The following is a 23,378-nucleotide window of genomic DNA, read 5'->3' as shown; positions in this document are numbered from 1 at the left end:
GCGCATGCCCTTGGTTCTTTTGCTTTTATTTTCGATATAAGACGGTTGTTATACATGCCTCTTATATTTATCCAACTTTTATGCAACTTATGCCAGATGATCAAAAATAACACAGGCCGACAAAATGTTACATGGGTCAGTGCTCAGGCCTGCCACGATTTTATTTCTGAGCATAAGTTGCCACTACGCCTATAGTCTATAGTCTATAGCCTATCAGCTCTGGTATTTGCGGTATCTTAAGATTAAGAAAATCACAAACTTTCTTCGTTTTTTGGGCAACATCTTCAAGAGTGGTCAACCAATTTTGGTAATCTTTTCGGAATTAAATAGTTAAATTTCTTTTTGTTTTGGAAAATTTAATCTAACTGAACCACAAGAGAAAAAAAAAGTCACAGCAAAGTTTAAAAATCTTCATTTGTGATCAGCGCTTAAAAATTAAATAAAAATATTTTTATTCATTTCTTGTTAGGTCCTACAATCACACAAAGCAAATGCTTTCGTTAAATTTATCATGACAGAATTATAAGGAGCTCTACTTCTTCTGAAACTGATTTTCAAGAGAAGGCCTTAACACCCAGTAAGTTGAACCAAATTTAATCCACCAAAAACAACGCATGGCATTTAAAAATTTTATTATTTTTTTTATTGGTTTTCTCAAAAAGTTTTTTATACATTTTGTTTTCGTTTTAATTAAATAATTAGTCTTACGTTGATGTACACAATAATTTAAAAATAAAGTACGCTGTAATCTTGACAAACGGAAAGAAAGATAAAAGTACAAAGGTGTAAAAAATCAAGAAAAATATTGTAAAATTTGAGTAAAACTGAATTGCATAAACCATCTGAATCCGAATATGATCTGATTAAATCGAGTTGTCAACAAGTACAAAATTAGTATAAATCACACAATAAACTGGTAAACGAACCACAGCATCTACCGATTTGAATATTTGTTTACTTTTGTATAACACTTAGGAGATAGAATTGCCAAAATTGGAAACTTTTGCTTAGAGGAATTATGAGTGGACTCTGTAAAATTGGATCCATTAGATTTGTTACCTTCCATCATCGTTCTTCATTCGTTGCAACAAAAAATGATATCAATATGCAGTTTTCGCGAGTCTCGAAATCAAATTGTACTTAATATGTATTTAAAAGTTCCTTGCTTTTCCATTTCATGTGATTTGGTGGTGGTGCGGAGTAGTTGAAGCCTTTTAGTATTCCACGATCTGATCTCTCGTTTCGAACCGCTAGAGATCGGCGGTTTGCGACTTTCGGTTGGGTGATGATATGCGGCCGCGCAGGCGCAACGCGACTTTTCGGAAATGTAGGGGGTGGTGAAATATATAGCGGGGCGGAGTTTTACAACTAGAGACAGACTTTCATTAGCAAAATATTGTACTCGGATGTTCAGCGCGTGCGTGGCAATTCACATACGTGTATGATGGACCAACACAAATAGTTCGAATGTAGATATTGCGTGTCGCAGACTCTTTCAAAATGGATGTATTATGTACATATCACGCTATTGGCCTAGACAATTTCGTTTCGATTTTAGTTGTTGCGATTTCGGTTTCGGTTTTACAGTTTTTTAGAGTTTTCAGTTTCAGTTATTCAGTTTAGATTTGAGTATCTCGTTGAGCTACTTTCTAGAGTCGCGCTGTGCGTCGCTTTGCATGTTCCATGAACCAACATTTACATTTTCTTTACAAATACATAGTTTCTCATCTCATCTCTACTCATTACATCTCATTACATTTCGTTTTTGTTTTTTGTAAACTTTTTAAATTGTATTTAGAAAATTTGTGTTTTTTTCGTTTTTAAAATATTTTGCTATAAAAAATACACAGTTTGAAAAATAAAAAACGTTTCTCGGTTGTCCTCGTCTTCTTGCTCGTCTGCTTCTCTCGCTTTTTGCATTATTTTCCTTTATTTCCTTGCGATTTCTCAACTTGTATCATATATTTTTTTACTGTAGGGGAGAAGAGGCAGGCGATCATTGTCAGACATGCTTTATAAACATTTGATGTGGTTCCTTGTTCACTTTCTTACGTTCACTACGTTTCTCATCTCATTATCTCCTTATCCGTCTACTCTGCATTTGAATTTATATATTTTTTTGTTGTTGCTCAACGATTTTGCTGCACTGTTGTTGCAATTGTTTGTTTTGTTGTCATTACAGTTATTTATTGTTGCAAAATTTTACAATTTTTTTCTTTCGATTTTTTAATACATATTTATAAATACTTTCATCCTCTCTTAGCTCTGTAAAAATAGATCCATGTTTTCTCGGCTCTTTCGCGTGATTTCTTTCTTCCCGTTTTTTGTTGTTGTTGTGTATTTTTTGCATTTTTTAACAAATTTTTCAAATTTTTTTTGCTTTTAAGTTTTTTTTTCTTTTTCCTTTTTGTATTGTTTGCATTTTTTTGTATTTTTGCTTTTTTCTTTTGGAGAGATTTCGTTTTCAAAAAGTTGTTGTTGTTGGTTTATTTTTGTGGTTGCGGTTGTTTCTTTTTGTATTGTTTTTAAATGCCTAAAATTTAGTTAGAGCTAACATAACATTGGATATCGGTTTTCATCTTTCTTTTTTTTCGTTTTTGTTGGTTTTTCTGTTTTGGCTTAACAATAAACATCTTCTTCGTATTATTTACTTGTTTTATGGGTTCTCAAAATGTCTTAGTCGTAATGAATGTTTCGCTTAGTGGCTAATCCGTTTAATCGTAGTCGCTTTGTGGTCGTGCGGAGGGTGGCTAAGTGAGCTGCGCGTGTTTTCAGGATCAGCAATTAGAATCAGGAATCCTGTTTTCCGTTTCCAGCTGGCTTAAACCCCGAGGTTGCTCAGTTGGCCGCACTTGACATCAGTTCGGAGAAGGCGTTCTCCAGACAATTCTTGAGTTCAGCATAGGAGACGATGAGTACCGATTGCTCGTCGCGGGACATCAGTTGCACCTGTAAAAGTTTCCAGTTGTTAGTTTAACAAGATCTAAGGATCCACGGGCCTAACTTATCCAACTTTACTTACGCGCTCTATGGAGCCAGCATCCAGCTTGTTGAGGCATTGTACAATGTGTGCGTGATCTAGCCAGGGCCGGCCATCCTCAGTGACGGAATGGAACAAATAATCACGGAATAATTTCAACATGTATCTATCACCAGTCTCGGACCAAGTGCAGTCCAAATTGAAGCTGTAAGAGTTCGGTATTTCATTATTTCTGCTATATTCTTCCTTAGTTCGGCAGTAAACCTACTCGGGTCGCTCGTTGATGCTGTTTAGTTTGACCAAAATGCGATATAGCCGACCGTTTTCCATCTCCTTGGCCAGCTCATCCTCCTGCATATCAATTTGGCTCTGCAGGGCATCCAGTTGGGTGTAGAAGCGGGCACCAATCATGGGCATCAGATCGGTCACCGAGCGACGGTTATTCGTGGTGAAGAGGTAACTGTTTGAAAAAAAAGGTTAATTTTATAGTTTATTACCCAAAAAAGAGTTTCTTACACTATAAAGTTTCGCAGATCGGTGGAGTAGTTTCGCGTGACCATATCGATGCTCGACTGGACGTTGTCGCGTTGCACGGATTGAAGGCAGCGACAGGCCAAAGCTAATACTAAGCGACCCAGAGCGGTCAGATCGTCCTGAGGGCATAGAAAGTATATTCATAAGTATTTATTTAATAATTAAAATATATGAATAATTTACCTGCTGATGCATATTAACCAGTGCCAAGGGATTGGCCGCATTCGGATCGAATTGCGTTATGTCCGAGATGCAGCAGGAGCTAAACCGTACCCGCTTGCCCGTCACTATGATCTTTGTGGGATCCAGAACCCTAAAGAGGATAGATATACCATTAGTTTCTAGCCAAATAATATCCAAAGGTGATTCAACTTACTTGCAAGCCAGACCGGCATGGTGGATGGCCTTTAATCCAGCGGTCAGCTGCATGATGATGGACCAAATGGTGGCCTCCGGCAGCAGGGGTCCATTGCTCGTTCGCTGCATGTTGCTCTTATGACTGCAAAATAATATTAATTAATTATTATATTATCTTAATAATATTACAGTCAAAGATAAAACCCACCTGAAGGGGCGGGCCTCGCCTTGGAATGGATCAGTGTACCCGTTGGTCTCTGGCGCCGGTGTGAAGTATTTGGCCAGTAATGTTTGTGAGCCGGGATAATAGTCGTACACTAATACTAAAGCTGTGGGTGGGTGATGGCCCGAGGATAAACATTATTGACATGGTAATTACGCTTTTCATTCACCTTAAATATCCCACTTGCTTCTCCTTCAGCCTATCAAGTACCACCTTATATTTTAACGGAATCAAGGTTAACGCTCTTTTTTATCAGTGATCACTAATTAGGATTTGTGATAATTATAGTCTGCTTAGTTAAGATTACGGAATTTCAAGTGTTATGCCATAAATAGCAATAGATTACGGCATGCATAACCTTTTATGGAATTACTTTTGGGTATATCCCAAGTCACCAAACTCTTTATGTGTTTCAACCTTCTAACATTACCCCATAATTATATAGATGACATCGTCCTTGATTCCCAGGAGCAGCATTAAACACACACTTATAGCTAAGGGTTCCAAAGACCAATCCCCCCACTTACAGTTATCACCAAATGCTTTCGTCGTGAACACCTCACGCAATTGTACCACATTCGTGTGCTGCAGCTTCTTCCACATCTCCACCAGCGTCATGCACTTGGTCGACTGCAGGCGGAAACCTTCAAATATAAACAGACAATTAATTAATAAAGGGTTTACAAGGTACTCTAGTTCAAGAACCCACCATGTAACCTCCGCAGACAGTACTTGTAGCCCGTCGTATTGTGCGTGGCCCTATAAGTGCTGGCGGGAAGCGTGAGCTTGGCGTGCATCGGCTGTGCCGGCGGCTCCAGCGGATACAGCGCATGATAGTTGTCCACCTCCATCGGCAGGGCGTGCTGCGCAGCCTCCGCTGCGTCCATGATCAGGTTAGAGATCTCGTTGCGGGCAAGGATTTCGGAGCGCATCTCGTCGGGCATGAAGAAGGCCGACTCCAACAGCGTCTTCGGCTGCAGGGTGATCACGTTGGAGGACGGTCCCGGATACACATGCCCCGTGTACATCATGGTCGGCGGTACGCCCGCGCTCATCGGTGCCACGGCACTCACCCCGTGGTGGGCCGGATGCGTAGAGTCCACCACCACGGAATTGACGACGGGCTGGTTGTTCTGTGCGTTGGCAGTTGGATAGAAGTAGATGGTGCCGCCGACGTTCTCCTGCGAAAGGGTTTGAAATAGGATTAGTAACTGTGTTTCGGGATATAAATCATTTAAATCCTGCGCTTCAAATGATTCGAATCATTAAGGCATTTATGACTTATTAACTAGAGTTAAAAAAACGCGAATTTTTCAGTTTTGTCTTTCGAATCAATTAAAACATTGAATGATTCGCATTGAATGACGCGAATTCTTTAGTTTTTATTTCAAATCAAATTAAACATTGAATGACTCGAATTGAATGACGCGAATTCTTCAGTTTTGTCTTTCAAATCAATTAAAACATTGAATAATTCGAGTTGATTGACGCGAATTCTTAAGTTTTTCTTTTAAATCAATCAAAACATTGAATGATGCGAATTAAATGACGCGAATTCTTCAGATTCTTAAGTTTTTCTTTTAAATCAAATAAAACATTGAATGATTTTAATTAAATAAACGAATTCTTCAGGTTTTTTTTTCAAATGAAATGTTTCAAATCATTTGAATAGGTAAAGGAATGATTTAAAGAGCACTTTCACTTCTTTCACCTCGATCTCCACTCACCTGATGGACGCTGGTAGGCAGCGAAGTGGGTATGGGCGATGCTCCGTGCGGCGTCATCCCGTGTGGTGGCGACTTCTCGCCGGGTCCTCCGCCCGAAAGCATCGCTGCCGTGGGCGATTCCTGGCGCAGCATGGCGCTCCGTCCCTTGAGCGGCGTCTGGGCGGACATATTGCTGACGAATGGAGCTGCGGCGGGATTCGGTGGTGCGCCACTGATCGCAATGGGGGCCGAGGCGGCGGACACCGCCCCACCGCCCACTGGCTGAGGATGCTGTTGCTGTTTCTGTGGATGCTGTGGCTGCTGCTGCTGTTGCTGTTGCTGTTGTGCGATGGTTACAGTGGCGATCGAGGCGGACTTTTGCAGGGCGAGCATGGAGGCGCCGCCGTTGGCCGTTTTGCTGATGGTCACCGAGGCGGAGGACACCGATGACGTGGATGAGGAAACTGAGGCGGCGGCTGCTGCGGCTGCGGCGGCTGCTGCTGCGGCTGTTAACCCATTGACGCCGTTGAGCCCATTACTCAATTGCATGGGCGCGTTGTGATATGGTGCGTAGAAATTGGGGGTCGAGCTTATGCGCGTTGGAATGAACTCGGGCGACTGCGGCGTGACCTATGGTGAATTGAGTTAAATAATAGTTATTAGTAATGATTTTTGAATCACTGTTTCGATTTTCTTATTCGGCAAGAGATTATAACTCGATTAATTAAGTTTTGGGCTATATAACACCATTCACTTTCTGATTTCAAATAAATCTCTATCGTAATCTCTTGCCAAATTCAAGAGTTAAAAACACACCTGTAGAAAACACATATAGACAAACACTTTTATACATTTCGGTGGATAGGAAAGATACTAAACTAACTACTTCACTAAAGGGCTAGGCTAATATTATAAAAACCTCTACGGAAACATTTACAATTCTAACGAATTTTTTCGTGGATGTCACAGAGAAAAAAACATTGGGGAATGGGGGAAACCAGATATTTACGGCTTTACCTGGGACTTTTTATTTAGGGGCGAATCCAAATTAAGTAGTGAGAACCCGTTATTCAGCCCATAACCGCTCGGTGTGGCGACATTCTGTCGATTCTGAGATGATACACCAAAAATCGGAGTAGACGGATAGATAGAAATTCAGAGAAATACAAAGAAAATAGTGAGAATAATTCAGTTGTGCTGGGTGGAATTGGAATTAAATTAAAGATAGTAGCAGAGCAAAATTATAAATGGATCATAAAATATATAAGATATGGATAGTTAAGGCTTGAGGGGATTGTTTAAAATATCTTTAGTTAAGTGCTGTCTGCTAAAAATACTACTGCTTTCAAAATAAGTGTTTTCTCGTCTATGCAAGCATTATCTTATCTGAAGTCCACAACTTGAAATATCAGACATTGCAGTGCCAATCCCATAAAAATAATGAGTTAAATACCTTATGTATTAAGTGCTCTTTATGATAAAGAATTTACGCAGCAGAATCACAGCATTTTTAGTAATATTTTTAAAATGTCTTTGAGAATCATCTTTCATCTTTAATAACTTTTTATATAAACTATTTAAAGATTTCCTATCTGGTTTGGAATAAAATGAAATTAGCAAGAATTACTTATAGGCCACCATATCTTTAATTCCCGGTCCCTTATAACTACAAAAATTCTCAGAATTGCGTACATTAAAATGATTATTATTTGTCATGGTATTTGCAGCATACACTCATTGAATTGCCCCATTTGATTTGCTGATCTTTGGATTTTCTAAATGAAATTGAGCGGCAAATTTACTGCCTATTGCCTTTAAGTTCCGTAAATTTTTCCATTAGCACACTTCCATGGCAATTATGCGGTTGCCACATTAATAATTTATTGTTAATAATTCTCTGGCATTTCAAGAATCGCACACAAGAGAGAATAAAAAATCCATGCATAAACACAAATTGATATTTAACGTGCATATTCGACTTATATGGCACTTTGTGTGCCAGTGGACCCAAAAATAAAATATAAAAGCCCGAAAAAGTCGGTCAAGTGTATATTATGTGCGACTGAGCGTTGAAATTGAAATGGTTCGAGTAAATTGAGTGAAAACAAATAAAGCATAATTAAAAATACTTGAGGCAAACGTGGCCAGCTGTTAACTTTGGCGGCCAACAGCTGCTTTCAGTGGGTGGTTCTTGAATTTGGGGGCTAATAATCTTCCCCTTAAACTGTTATCGTCTTGTTTTTGGTGGGGAAGACTCTGATAAAAGATAGGGAGGGGGAGTTACACTTACCATATAAGTAGCGAGTTTACTCTCTGACGGTATACCATTCGTTGGCGAGAAGAAAATTGGATCCATAGCAGCCGTATCTAAAAAATAGAGCAGGAAAGAGATGGAATTATTATAGAGAGAGCTGTGTTACATACGATAATTGATTAGAAATCAATTAAACAAACATCAACATGAATATTACTATGTGTGTGTGGTGTTTGTGCGATAAGCCTGCCCCCTCAAACTATTCCGCACCCCCTTCTTTCTTCTCATTTTTTTTTTTGTTATATTTCATGTTATTTTCCACAGTTATCGATACGACGATAACGCGCGTAGGCCCCAACATTTTTGGAGTATGCGCAATATATATTGTTGTTCTGGTTCTGTTTCTGGTTGTGCTTCTTCTTCGGGACTCCAGGTCAAAGCAAATAAAAGCCAAGACGCAATTTCTGCGGTAAACAACAGAGCCGACAAACTTAGAACTTAGCAATTCGCACATTTAAAAAAAATAATACAGCCGAATATAGAATAGTCTGTGTGTTATAGTAGGGTTACTCAGGTGTTTAATCACAACAATACCTTCCTCCTATGTAGACAACTCGGAAGCAGAAGCAGCGCCCTCATGACTAATCAACGTTTCTATGCTGAATTCTTTTCTCTGCTCTTAAAGTTCTCTGATTTTCGAACGCCTTCTCCACCGGATATCTGAGTGTTGAATCAATGCTAAGCAGATTCGACGCGTTTCTTTTTCGTTTCGATTGCAAGTTGACTACTACTTTGCCTTCTGCCAAACCGAAAGTGAAAAAATTCAATTTCAAAAGCAAAACATTTAATTCGGGGTACGGGGCCAATGCCTCTTGCCAATGTACGAAGAGAAAACAAGTGATATTGGCCTTGAAATTCGCTGCTATATAGCATATATACACGAGAATACGTAAAAACATTTTATATTTATATGGAGCAGGTTGTATTCGCTATTCGTGCAATTTCGGGGGAGGGGTAGGGGAAGGAGGAAAGTCGAGAATATATTGAATAATTGACTGAATTTTAATAGGCCTTATTCGGCGATTTCTATATTAAGTAACTGCCGATAAGTACATTCAATGTGCCATATTTTCCAGGCATGATATATGTTTTAGGGTTTTAATCCTTACTTAATCCCGAGTTAAATATTAGAACTAGGAACTTAATTGCAAGCCACAGATATTAAAATGGAAAATTATGCTTTTTCTGTATTTTTCTCACAAATTATGGTAAATACCATTTTATTTTAAGGAATCCATCTTCAAAACTTTCGTTTTCCCTAAGTAAAATATAAAAACTATTATTTTAATTTAAGAAACCAATCGTTAGAACTAGGCAAATTCCAAACATTATATTTTAATAGAAAGCATGAATCATATTTTCTTTTTCTTTAAAGGGTACCAAGAATTCGTAGGCCCCAATTTTGTTTACAAAATGCGAGATTATTGTTGCTGTTGATGATGATGCTGTGGCCATATAAGCAATAATTCGTAGCCTGATTTTATTTATTTGACTTCGAATTGGAAAACAAACACACAGGCGAACAACAGAACGCAAAACGATTTAATTGAATGCCTACATATGTTAATGATAATTATGATGTGTGCTTTTATTTATTTATATTTTGTGTGCACCGGGCGATTGGTAATTAGGGGGCGAAAAAACCTGTGGGCGGCGATAACCTGTTAAGGCAGGGCGACAGTTTTTGAGTCACAATCAGGTGTTGCCGACAGTTTTGCAGCCCGAGAAAAAGGAAAATAACTTACTTGAACATGGCCAGAATCAAAGTTGTTCTTTTTTTCACTTTACATAAATCGTTAGCCACTGGTTGTTTGTTGGCATGACGTCGGTAGAAAAAAAGCGATATACGTCTATATTTTAGGGTTTACGTGAGCAAGTTTCGGTGTTCGTTGGGTTATATACAACATATATCTACACATAGAAAACCGATGATTATTGGGCCGTTGCCTTATGCTGCGTTTCGCGGTGAAATGGACAGCTTTAGCTTTGTTTTGCTTCAAAGATCACGAACGCGTTCATGAAAACGCCACATACAAATATATATACGTTGGTTCGTTCGTTGGGGTATTCACATATATATCTGTATATTTCTTTCTTTTTCATACATATATAGATAGTCACACGTTTGGGGAGCAGGCCAAACAATAACAAAAACTGTGCTGTTACGTCACGTAAAGTGAATATGTAGATGTGGCAGAGGCGGTATGGTATGGATGGTCTACCATCTACATTTACCGTTTACCGCCAAGCTCACTTTGTTTTTGCTATTATTCAAAACGAGGGAGAGCCGCGAAATTGTTTTTTTTTGTTTTTAGCCGGCGCAAGTGGAAGTGTAATGAATATGCAAGCGGTGAAAATAACACAACGGTTCGGATCGGATAGGATCGGTTCAAAAATCGGTGGGGGCACCAAACCAACAACAGACCATCGATCGCGCCACGAACCGAGCGGCAGCGCAGCGTTCTCTAAACTGAAAACCCCAGCCGCTTTTTTGCTTTGGGGAAACGCGACTACGAACCGACTGTGCACAGTGGGCTAAGTAGTGTAAAATCTTTTTGAAAATGCTTTGGTTGATAACGAGTATCAAACTAGATTTATGTAGATTTGAGACCTCATTGATAAGAAATATAAAAAAGTTAGATTAAAGCAAAATATTTTGTTAATTCATCTGGAAAAGTGGTTTATTTAGAAAGGAATCTATATCATAAAAGTATTTATTTGTTACTTTTTCTGGTGATGATATTTATGAATTAAACAATAGCATTATTTTTTTTAAAAAAAATGGTTTCTTGCTTTAAATCGGAATATTTCTATATATAAGATTTTCAATGATGTAGTTAGTTATAATTTTATTATTATAATAATATTTATTGGTTTTTGAGATCAGCTTATATCACTTATTTGTTCCACTGTGCCTGGACAGCTAAAAGAGAGGGAGAGCGAGAGAATGAGAGCGACGGACCCGGCCCCACAGTGCGTGTCAAACTGTGTGACGATGACAGACGAGCGGCGAAGACAAAGTGGGCGTGTGGTGTGGGGTCCGCTCGCTCGTCCGCCCGATTAACTGTACATATGTGGCCATAGCTGCAGATGTTGTTGTTGCTTCGCTATTGCTGCAGATACAGTCAAACACTCATACCTTGAATTTTTACTAATCGAAGTGTTAGAGTTCTATTCTAAGTGATCCCTGCCCTATTTTTCCAAAACTTTCGTGTCTATGAATAAAATTGTATAATAATAGTACTCTCTTAAATTGAATCTGGAAAACATTTGCATAAACGACTTATTCGTAATTTTAACCATTTTAAAGGGATTAAAATTCTAAATTTTCTAAAAATATGTTTGTAACTGGGAATAAATAAAAGTTCCCGCTTATAAATAATTCAATAGAAGTCCATCAATCATTTTTCCCATTCGTCTTAAAGCTCTATTAACCCCTTTATCAAGAATTTTCTTTCGAATTTACATATAACATTCCCATAATTATAGTTCGAGTTAGTAAAATTCCACTGTACTGGGAAAGTTCAAGCTCTGCAGGCACACGCGCCACAATAAGAACAATGAAAATCCATTGGCGTTGTTTGTTTGTTTGTTTATTTTCCTCTTACAGCACCGAAGTGCTCACAGTTTGAGAGGCCCCCTAGTCTGGGTTCCAATGACCCTTATACGATCCCAAAGGGGATTGCATTCCAAATTAAGATCATTTCGTACTTGATAATATATAGATCAATATTTAATATCTGTCCTAAAAAACAGCTTTATTTGTATACCATTTTGATATTTTTATTAATATCAGGTTTACTTTTAAAGGAAAATAACCCAGCGATTCAGCGATTATCATCATGTGTTTGTCCATCACCGAAACGAGTATTTTGCGGATTCTAATTATGAGAGAGTGGGGCGTGTGTGCACGGGGCTGTAAGCGATCATCTGATAAGTTCACATCCAAATGGGGAGGGGGTGTGAAACGAGGAGGGGTTCACGCACACACACGTGCAAATCGCTTTATGGCATGCAAAGCTCTCAGTGTAATAATAATTCACTCGCACACATTTGTAAGTACATTATAAATGAAATATTTATAGCCAAGGCTTTGGCTTCATTATCAGCCCAACCGCAGTCAAACGCTAACACACACACTCAAATCTATATATAACACATATAGAGACAGATACCTATAAGGTGTACATAATGGTAACTCTGTGCACATATTAATTGGCCCCCAACATGATTTCCTGTTCGAGATCATAAGAAATTGATAGAAATATTAAGAGACCCAAGCCAGAACGGCCAGCTCCCCTTAAAGTGTCGTTTGAAGTTAAATGATAAGGGGACACTTCACCTAAAAAGTAAAAAGATAAGAACCCTAAGTCAAAAGACAACGTATTTTCTGTAATTGAAAAATATAATAGGGTAGAGGAATTTTCTTTCGAAGATAAGAATAAGTAATGGGTACGTCAAAAGACAGGTTGTAATGAGTTCTTCTTGAAAGAAAAAATCAGCAATTAGTTTAGCAGTCTATACATTATATTAAGTAACTGCTTTAGGTTAATATAATAATAACTCTGGAGATGCCTTGCAAATGTATTTGAGAACAAATTGCTCATAATAATTTAGCAACTTAAAACATTACAACCGTCAGGTGACAAAACGAGTAAATAATGCTCAATGCACTTGAACTTTGAGCTTTGCTTTGCTTTTAACATAATATTTGCATATTGATTTAAGTGTCTATGTAGCACTTAAAGTTTGTGGAAACAAATAGTATATTACCATAAAATCTGTATGGGTTTAAAATTTGAGACAACAAAACTGTTTGACTTACCATAATTTTGAGAAAATAAATTTAGGTATTGGATTGTAATATTTTCTGCATTTCTGATCATTACTATTATAAATTTTTTTTTTATATTTTTATTTTTTTTTTATTAAGGACTGATAAAATTTCTATTAAATTTATTCCATTTAAAATATTTTATAACAATATTTTCCCACAGATCTCCTTCCGTGTGGTTAGAGAATAAATTAATTCCGTTGGTGGGAACCCATTAGCGATATTGCTCTTCTGCCCGGCTTCTGTTCTTCTCTTGTCTTGGCCGCATCTCTAAACTTGGCCAACAGAACAGTAAACCGCTTGTCAATCGCTTTTTACTGCCGATCGCAATCTGAGCTTGAGATATCGGACAAAGCTAACCTCAGAGAGCTCAGTGAGTTGAGTTGAGCTGAGCTGTTTTTTTTTTTTTTTTTTTTCGTTGGCCAACACAGACAAGTTTGGTTGGTTTACTGCCAGCGGCAAAAAGGCAAGAGCAATAGCAATAGCAATAGCAACAGTTTGACCCAATTTTTCGCTGAGCAACAACAGCTGCTTTCAATCATAGACGCTTGAGCCGAACAGCTGTGCAAGCGCTTTAATCATCTGGGGGATGAGGTCAAATCGAGGGGGTTTTTTCAATGGCTAGATAATATCTACTGGATATAAATTCGCTTTAAAACTTAACTCACACTGGGCTACAAAAAAAAAAAAAAAACAATTGCGAAAGCCACAACGAAAACGAAAACGTCCGAAATGTAAATTGTGTGTAAATATGTACACATGAAATTAAGCCTACTCGCTTTATTTTATTTATTCGCCGTTCGTATTCATTTTCGTATGCATGCGATTTCGACAGCGCGAAGTTTTAAATTTTCGAAACGCGGCCATCGAGTTGACAAAGAAAAAATTGGACGGGGAAAACGGGTGAGGGGGAGCGAAGGGGGGGGAGGGTGTGAGGTGAGGGGGCGGAAAGTATGTGGGGGGTGACACCAGTAGCGGAAGTTGTAAATGTGAAGCGGGCCGCAAAATGATATGCAGGCTGAAAAAAGAGACACAGTTCAAATTCACTAATTCAAACAGACACCTTTCAAAATTTAAAGAAATCTGTAGAAAAATTAATAAAAATAAGAGTTCTTCGAAATATTTAATACAACCCTGCTAATTACAAAATATTGCCCTTGTGATAATAAAGGATCAATTCATTTTTAAATATGCTGTCTTATATGTCTGTCATGAAATGTTTTTAATTTCAGCCTTAAATATAAAGTCAAATCTATTTGTAATTAAATGAAGTTCGAAACAAAGTTATTTTTGTGGTGCTGATAGTTTGAGTAACAACAAGTTAAATATGAATTATGAATTATGGCGAAATGGAAATATTTTAATTTTAATCTTTAAGTCGTTATTTTATAATGTTAATTCGTAGAACACTTGTTATCGCAGAATATTTGCCAAACAGGAAGTGGGTTTTAAATATCACTTAGTCTCACTTATTTAATTATTAAAATAAGTAGGGTTTGAAATTGCAGTTGTACAGTTGTATTTAAAAATTAAAGATTTTAATATTTAAATACTTGAATGGAAATATTAACTATATTAGGGAATATACTAAAGAAAGTCTAGAGTTATTTTTTATAGAACTTGATTTATTTGTTCTTAGATGACATGGAAAAGTTGCGAGTTAAGGAAGTTGGACTGTAGAAGTGAAGCACATTGTGAAAGTTCTCATCGTGTCGCCCTCTATTCCCCCCCCCCTCTCTCTCTCTCTTCCTCGTCCTCTCTTTTTCTGCCCTTCAACTGGAGCTTCTTCTTCTCCTTAGTGGGTCTCAGTTTCAGAGTCAGCATTTGATTGATGCCCTCGTGTGATTGACGGCAGAAGCAACAACACTTTACCTCGGGGGGTTAACACATGTCACGCATTATATTCCGATTCTCAACTGTTTTTTTTTATTATTTATTTTTTATTTTTATCGCTCCACTTTTCCAGCGCGTTAACCGTTAAGACCTCCACACCAACACAAACAAACACACACACAGACAGTGAAGCTCACTCACACACTCGCATTTGATAATTCCAACGGCAGGGGCGTGCGTAGGTGTCACAAAAAAGGGGTCGTGGCTTAAGTTTAACTGGTGATTTTTTAAGAAAACCCGCCGTTTGCTAACGTTCGCGACCGCAGCCAAAGAGTGACTAACAGAAAAAAAACACACTCACAAAAAAGCAAAGCACCGCAATGAGAAAGAGAGAGAGCGAGTGAGAAACGGAGATTCAGAGAGACTCGAGAAAATAAAATAAAAAGCAAACACCTCTCAACACAAAAACACGAAGCAAAGTGCAAAAGCAAACAGCCAAGCGCAACAATGCGAGAACAACAAAAACAAACACAAAAAAAAACAAAAAGAAAATTAAATCCCCAACGGAGCGAAACAAAACAGCAAAAGGCAAAAAGACAAACAGACAAAAAAATGCAAAAGTCGAGCGCGTGATAATACAGTTTGGGGGGCACTGGGCTCCCCAGATAATTTCGATTATTCCCAGAAGTATATTCCCCGAGAATTGATAATGGAAATTCGAAATTCTCTTCACAGATAACTGCAAGTGCAGATAAGCAAATAATCTGTATTTAAAAGTAATTTAATTTCGCTTTTTATCAGCTAAATTATTAAATTAGTTCTGCTTTACGAATGTTGAACTTTTGATTAAGAAGATTTTGTATTTTAAAATGCATTTAAGACAATCTTCAAAACCTGTACCTGTATAAATATGATGAAATACAGCTTAATCCTGGAAATACTATTCCGTAATACTTTTAAAATTCTACTAAAAATATCAATAAAATATTATTTCTATAACCGAGCACAGTTTAAGATTAAGCCTGGAACGATATTTTATAACTTACACCATTATCACGTCTTTAAATGTTTGATTTTTATATAATTTAAACGTATTTCTACATCTGTAACATTATTCTTTCAAGATTTTACTAAAAATATCAATAAAATATTATTTCTATAACCTAAAAACACTTCTAACATTACCAATTTATTAATAGATCAAATTATATTACTTTATGTAAACTATAGCCCCAGTTATCTTTATAATAATGGAACAAGTCATTGAAAACTCTTTTTTACCCCTTAGCATATTGGAATTTTCAGTAAGGCTAATGATGTCTGGAAGCTACATATGTGAACTATCGCCATATGGCAGCGCTTAGAGCGAAGCAAAGATTTACGCAGATTCCGAAACCCGCCTGCCTAATAATTCCCAATTCCCCCTTCCCATTTGCATACAACACAAGGCACCGGAAATCCGTGCTGTTGGCCTGGCCAGCATGGAACTGAAGATAATGACACCGCCATGACCGAAGGCAATAAAACTGGCCGACATTCGCTCCAAGAGCTTCACTCCACACAGATTGGCATATTGTTCGGCACGTGTCCGGACCACGCACTTGGCCAAATTGCTTTATGGCCACTAGACTGTGGGCCACCATTCACCATGCCCAACGGCGTATTTACGAGATATTCAAGGGATATATCCCATTATAATGGCAGGGAAATGCGAAATGGGAAATGGGCGGAACCACCCGGCGTATGAGTAATGCGTGTGTGCACAACATTTTTGCGGCCCAAGGACGCAATGTGATTTTTGGCAAGCCGAAAAGCGAATGCGAAATTAAATAGCCAAAGAGACAAAAGGGGAAAAGTCGGGGGAAAAACAAGGAAGGAGGGAAACACCATGCTGGTGTCATTATTAGCCGCTTTTCCCAGAAAAAGAAAAAAAGGAAAACAAAGGCGAAATGCAAAATAATGATGCGTGCCAACAAAAGAATGTGTTGCATACTTTCTTGCGCGGCGCCTTGGAATTTCGCGGGGAAATGTAAATGAAAATCAAAAGAAAAACTAGTGTAAAAGCTGCTGCTGCTACTGCTGCAAAAACAAAAGTGACAAGTCTGGCACATTAGCGACGACAACTTGTCTGCAATGTCGCTCGCAACGCGATAATTAAATTATGGGTCACAAAACAAAAGAAAAGACGACGATGAAAGGGGATTTTCACGCTAAAATCGCGATAATTCTGAAATTAGATACTCAATTACAACACTAATCAACAAATGTTGTTTATCTTAAATATTTTAAAGAAGGGATTTAGAACTTGGAAATTGAAAAACCTTTTATCCTTATTCTTACTTCTGATTATATTGAAATTTTCGAGATATTATGTAAATATTAAATCTATAATAACAAATGTTACAAAAAAAAATTTTTAATTCCTTTAAAAATTATAATAAATTGTTCCAGGAAAACAAAACTATGATGATACCCCTATGATAAACCTAAGCAATTTAAAAATTTTGTAATGTTAAGTGTTATAAAAGTTTTTTTTGATACAGAATTCATAAGTTCTTACAAACTTACTCACAAACTTTATCCTATAGAAAACAATCAATAAATTTCCCATTTTATTCAATCTAATGTGTTTATTTTCGTTTCGATAATCGTGACTTGATATCGTTGTTAAAAACAATGACACAAGAAATGAGTCAGAGATGTAAAGGGAAAGCTGACAGACTAAAAATAAACTTAGTAGACAAATAATAAAAGCATGCAAGCCCCATCCAAACATCCGAGAGAACCTCTAAAAAAAAAGTGATATAACTAAATTTAGCGACATAAACAAAGAAAATTGTTAGGAAAAAAACATTGAAGGAACTCAGGAAATTTCCGTGAAATTCTGTAAACAAAATGGGAAAGAGATGCCTCCCCAGCAGACAACAAATTCGAGTATAATCAATCGATAGTTATTTTATTTTCTGTTTTTTTTTCAGCTTTTATAGTTTGACAGACTCTGCCACATTTTCCTCCTACATTTTCGATACAATTTTCATGTTTCGTGCACTTGTCGCATAATAAAAAGCGGAAGAACAAAAGCAAAAACCTTTCACGAATCGTTAGACAATAAAAAAGTTGATGGAAATAAAATTAAGCCTGTCTCTGTTTTCTTTTCAAGATGAATGGAGTGGTTGCGAGGGGCGGTACTTTTTTTGGAGGAGGCTTTTAGTTGGTGCGTCAATAAAGTTGAGCAAAAATATTTGCACAGCGTTCAACCGACAAACAAACGGCGCTTTTTCTTTTGTTGCTCCGTTGTTTTATGGGCCATAAACAAAGGCCCAAATTGAATGTTTGGGCGATTGAAACCCACGGAGAGATGGAAGAGCTGAACTGGCCAACAACAGCTGGTCTTCTGGAGACCCCATTAAAGATGACCATATACACAGAACCAGTTGCTGGCTCGGTTTTTCACTGTGAACCAAAACATTCTAACGTCACGAAAAGGCATGGTGAGAAATGGTTTAAATTATGGCCACAAATCATGAAGTAATACGATTTAATAGCCCTAAATGTCAGCCATTAGGTTTATAAAAAAAGGGAATACAAATTGCTATAAATAAATTATTTGGAAGGAGGTGTTCTTGATTTTACAAGATTTTAATTTGTCAATCTTATTGTTATTTTATTATTATTATTTATTTCAATTAAATTCAGGATTCAATTAAATTATTGGAATATTAATAATATATCAAAATATAAATCGAATATATCGATATTTTAGAGTGATATATCGATACAATATTTCTTAAAACATTCGACAACTCTACAAAATATCGCCCTATTACAACTTTAAGTACAATCATTTAAGATCATATTTCCGGTTTCTAGCAAGGTGTATCCGAATCCCTCTGTTTTTGGGCAAAAAATGAATACATATAAACAGACAGATTAGAGTCCCGACCTCTGAGGTCTCCAATTTCGTCTGAGCCTCTCTTGTTTACGCAAAAAACGACCCAAAACGGTGGAGGGGGAACAGGAGTGGAGGCAAAAAGGAGTGAGTTGGTAAACCAGTTCTCAATTGCACTCGACCAGAACGGACACCCAGCATAAGAAAAGGAAACGGAGGATGAGGATGAGGAGGAAAAACAGTGAGTGGTAGGGCCATCAACAGGTAACCCAGTGCACCTACAGCTACACCATCCAGTACAGAAGTTGCCATCATATTGTACCATTGTGCCTTGGTATCATCGTATCATCATATCACCCGAGTCAATGTGTTTCCGTCAGCTGCCGTTGGCCTCTCTCGGCTTCGAAAGAGCTGCTATTGTGTTGATATTGTGCTGCAGTTCTGGTTCCCTGTTGTGTTTTGACGCCAGCGAAGAGTTGATCGGACTGAATTTTCGGCTCTGCAAACGGGTTTAAGAGTGCATCCATATCAATCCAGCCATCCATCCTGCCCAGACAAACCCCCTCTCCAAAATATTTCCTCAGGCTTTCCAAACGTTGTTATATTACCTTTCAGTTAGTAGTGGTTTGATTTGGCTTTGGATAAGATTGGTTTATACTTTAGAGAATTTTTGGGAATATTTTTTTATCCTAAATAGGTTTTAGTTTGGTTATTCTTGAATTCTTCGAAATGGAAATTTTAAGGCAGAAGTTTCTGAATCTATGTTGTAATTCATTAATATTGAATATCTTATGGATTGTTCCATAAAGTATTATATCTTCTTCAGGCATTTAAAGTTAATTTCTTATAACTGTTTATACGGTAAATAGAAAATCCTGTAAGTTTTGCGAGATCATCCTATAATAATAATATATTCATGGGTCTAACTTTTCCAAAAGTCGCTCTATAAAAGTGTTTTATTACATTACTGTAAAGCCACCCTAAAAAAAAGAGTATCCCATGGTTCAGCGGCCTTAAGAAACCTTCCTTTATTGTCTCATTGTTTTGGTTTTGGCAAAGGGACGTGGGAAGGGGAAATCGAGGAAGTGGTTTTTCCTGCCGTACCTGTATGAGTTTCCCTGCCTCGGCCTCTCTGTTTTCTGTATTCCCACCTCGTTCGCAGGACAAAGAAAATGCAAGAGAATGCAGAGTGTGGAACTTGTTCCTGATCCCAGAGGGGTTGCAAGGAGCAGAAAATGGGAATCCGAATCCGAGAGTTTCCAGGAATATAAAAAAGCAGCAAAGGAAAACGATAATCGATGGCATCGAAGCGAGGAATGCACGTAATTAAAGGGAAGTGGATAGATTGTTCTGGGGTAGATTGATTACGCCGAGATTCTCGGTCCAGAGGAGCTCCGTTCCATTCCCGTTCCCGTCCCTAAACCCCCCTTCATTCGCCTCCTTTGTTCCTTGGTCACGTCCATGTAATTGCCAATAATCACAATATGCGCTTCGGTAAGAAAATTCAATTTACATGCCGCCAGTGGAGCGAAAAAAAAGCGAGAGAGAGCGGCAGAGAATTGAATTACAGGATGACCCCGGTGAGAACGCTTATGAAATATGCCAAAGGTGACTTTCAATTAAATGCCACCCAGCCAGTGGCGTGCCAAGGACTTGAAAGAGGGGTAGGTTAGACAAAAAATACTATATTTAAACTTGTAAAGGGCACTAAATTTATTTATAACTAATAATGAAAGGGTTTTTAATAAATTAAAAATCTTTAAAGTTTATAAAAACAGTTATCCTGTAGAAAATTTCATATTTGTCGTAGTTATGGTGGTATATAATTCCAACAAAAATATTATTATAATAACTGGTTCAGTGGGGGTAAGAGACCCCCAGAACCCCAACCCCCCTCGCCTACGCCCCTACCACCAGCTGTGCGCCTCTCTTTCGTTCCCTGTGTTTGTTGTGTTTGATTTCTTTGCTTGGCTTTGTTTTTGCTTACCTGCCGGGAAGAAATTGTTCAAGAACGTTGACATTTTTCTCTCTCGCTCCCGCCTTCACCTCTTCCTCCTTCTTTCTCTCTCTCGCTCGTTCTTCTCTTCCCGTTTGTTTCGTTACGCTTTGTTTTTGTTTTCGTTAAAATATGCACTGAGTAAAAAAAACTTTTTTCTTGTTTTTGCTTCTTTTTTTCGCTTTTTTTCGTTTTTTTTCCGATTTTTTTCTTAGTTTTTTAAATTATTTTGTAGAAAATATTGAAACAAAAATTTAAATAATACATACAATCCGCGCTTAACTGCTAAATTTCACATTACACATTTTCACATCGTACGTTTCGAATATTATTTTATTTTTTCTTTTTTTTTTTTAGTTTTTCACGAAAGTTTTTTGCTGTTGAAATGCATTTTCGGGCAAATGATTAACAACTGAGGCGCGTCGACTGCAAAAAGGCGAGAAAGAGAAGAATTTTTTAGATTAAAAAACAAATAATGGTAAATGGTAATATGGAAGCCATTTGTTTGTTTTTGCAAAAAGGTCGACCAAATGGAATCCCCAAAAAGCAACAGTGAGTGGGAGTGAGAGGGGTGTAGATGTGGAGCTGGGATTTCATTTATTTTCCAAAATGATTGCGTGTATGTGTGGGTGTAGGGGGACGCTTTTTCACACATATACAGACACAATTGCGCGCATATTTGTTTTACATTTTCCACACTTTTTTCGCACTTTGTTTTTAGCATATTTTTAGAGTTTTATATTTAACACACAAGCAGAAGAACACATACACACCGAACCTAAGCCAACATATTGGAAAGGGAATTCCCTGTTTCATTGGCAGAAAACTATCCTTTTCGTACAGTAGTCATTAATTTGAGTCTTCAGTTTTCCCCGTGAGAAAGTTTTTATATATATAACATTTTTTCATTACCATTTCTTAACGATTTTGCAAATAAGAAAAACTCAACACACACACACCGCGCGATTGGCGCTGCACGAATGAAGAAAACGCAAAGAAGATCCAACAGCCAAGCCAAATGGAGTCCACAAACGACCCCCGAGTGCTGTATGTATGTATGTATTCTGTTTGCGTGTGTGTGGACAGGAGCTCGGGCGAAAACAACAACAATTGCCAGCTGTGTGTGCAACACAGTGGATGTGGATCCCATTCGAGGAGTGGTGGGAAAATGTTAGCACTCAAGGGGTTACATGGACTTTACAGTCTTTGAAAGGTATTAAAATGCAAGTAATAGTTTACAAATAAAATCGAAAATACCCATCAAATAATATTTTACTTTTACTTGTACACTCTATTGATTTTTAAATTAACTTCAATAGAAATTCTGTAGAAATATGTCAGAACTTAAAGGGTTAATATGGGTTCTGCACCTTTTTAAATTTATAAAAACTCAAATATCATATCATAACTGAAACCTTAAAATCTCTCAAAAAATGTTTATTTATTTGAACAATATATTGACAATTTAACTTGTTAAATATTAAAGAAGGTAATTTTTCATTCAATTTACATATTAGTTTTGTAAGATGTTATGTTTTATTAGAATTAAAAAAAAACACATTTATTTCGACATGGCAAAACCCAAGTAACTCCTTGAGTGGCCAGGATATTTTGCAGAAGCCCTAGCAATTGGCGTTGTTATACACACAGGCATACATATAGAATATATATGTATGTATATTTAACTGGGGGGAGTTCAACAGGACCCAACAGCTGGCCACAGGTTGCATTCCACATAGAGAAATGTAAAAGCCCGAGCCCCAAACAAGATCCACACTCCAGCCATATTTGTGGAACGCGACAAACAGCTGGCTAGGAAGGGGGGAAGAGGAAGAGAGCAGAAGGTGGAGGTGGAGAATGAGAGGAGGCAAAGGTAAAGGTAAAAAGGAGTAAAGGAAAGATATTAAATATTTTAAAAAACGTGAAGCTTTAACTGCAGCAACAAAAACCAAAACCATTAATTTTTTACTTAAAATAGATAGAAATATTTTGGTAAATTCACTAGACAAAAGGGGTATTTTAATTTAATTTAAAGTTATTTTAACTTTTCTGATTTTTTTATAATTTATAGATGTTTATTGCTTTAGTTCTACATCCTGAATGACCTTTGTTTTTTAAACAATTTTTATGACTGTCTATACCAAAATATAAAGCCATTTCTACCACCATTTCCTTAAGACGCAATTTGTCCAAAATGCGTTTACCCAAACTAATCACTTAACATAAATACATACTTTTAAAGTTTTTTCTTTTTTTAACAAACAAAAGTTTATGTTTTCTGTTGTCTTTTTTTGTTATTCTTTTAATTGCTGCCGCTGTTGCACACACACACACTGGCACAAGAATGCCACACACAGACACACCGACGCGAATTTGTGCCTGACAAATTGGGCTTTTTCACAGGTAATTACATGGCTTTTCTTCCACTCGCCGCTCACGCAAGGCTCACTGGCTATTTAAACAAATAATTAACTTCCTTTGCCCTCTTATTGTGCACAATTTACAGCTAAAATCGAAAAACTTAATGCTTACATTTTTTTTGCTTGTTGTTTTTTTTTAATCAGTATGACCCTTGCGCCGATAACAGCAGAACGTATGTGTTTTTTGTAGCTAGCATCTTTGGCGGGTGGGAAACTCTGCTTCCGCGGAGTATGGTCACACTAAAGTATTCGCAGGGTTAGCCGAGTTTCAGCAGAGACACGACCCATTTAA

General features: G+C 37.4%; 1 protein-coding gene across 8 annotated transcripts; it reads right to left on the bottom strand.

Moving 5' to 3' along the window:
* Window positions 1–620: 620 nt before the first annotated feature.
* PAN3 (Poly(A) specific ribonuclease subunit PAN3) lies at window positions 621–23,241 on the bottom strand. Of its 8 annotated transcripts, none has more exons than XM_070216004.1 (14): window positions 23,199–23,241; window positions 20,658–21,092; window positions 8,091–8,167; window positions 6,818–6,910; window positions 5,822–6,430; window positions 4,804–5,275; window positions 4,622–4,738; window positions 4,080–4,200; window positions 3,891–4,013; window positions 3,698–3,827; window positions 3,497–3,633; window positions 3,249–3,440; window positions 3,023–3,185; window positions 621–2,949 (listed from the first exon to the last, which is right to left on the bottom strand). In XM_070216004.1, exons 2-14 carry the CDS (start codon window positions 20,689–20,691, stop codon window positions 2,839–2,841), a joined length of 2,379 nt encoding a protein of 792 aa, XP_070072105.1. In that variant the 5' UTR covers window positions 20,692–21,092; window positions 23,199–23,241; the 3' UTR covers window positions 621–2,838. The 8 variants fall into 8 exon arrangements, with proteins under 8 accessions (XP_070072105.1, XP_070072106.1, XP_017000869.2 ...); XM_070216005.1 differs by lacking the exon at window positions 23,199–23,241 and adding an exon at window positions 23,078–23,095; XM_017145380.3 differs by lacking the exon at window positions 23,199–23,241 and adding an exon at window positions 21,579–21,720.
* Between the last annotated feature and the right edge of the window lie 137 nt (window positions 23,242–23,378).

Source organism: Drosophila takahashii, chromosome 3L, assembly GCF_030179915.1.
Source record: "Drosophila takahashii strain IR98-3 E-12201 chromosome 3L, DtakHiC1v2, whole genome shotgun sequence".
NCBI classification, from domain to species: Eukaryota; Metazoa; Arthropoda; class Insecta; order Diptera; family Drosophilidae; genus Drosophila; species Drosophila takahashii.
The sequence above is the reverse complement of the archived record's forward strand: the minus strand, read 5'-3'. Positions and strand labels throughout refer to the sequence as shown.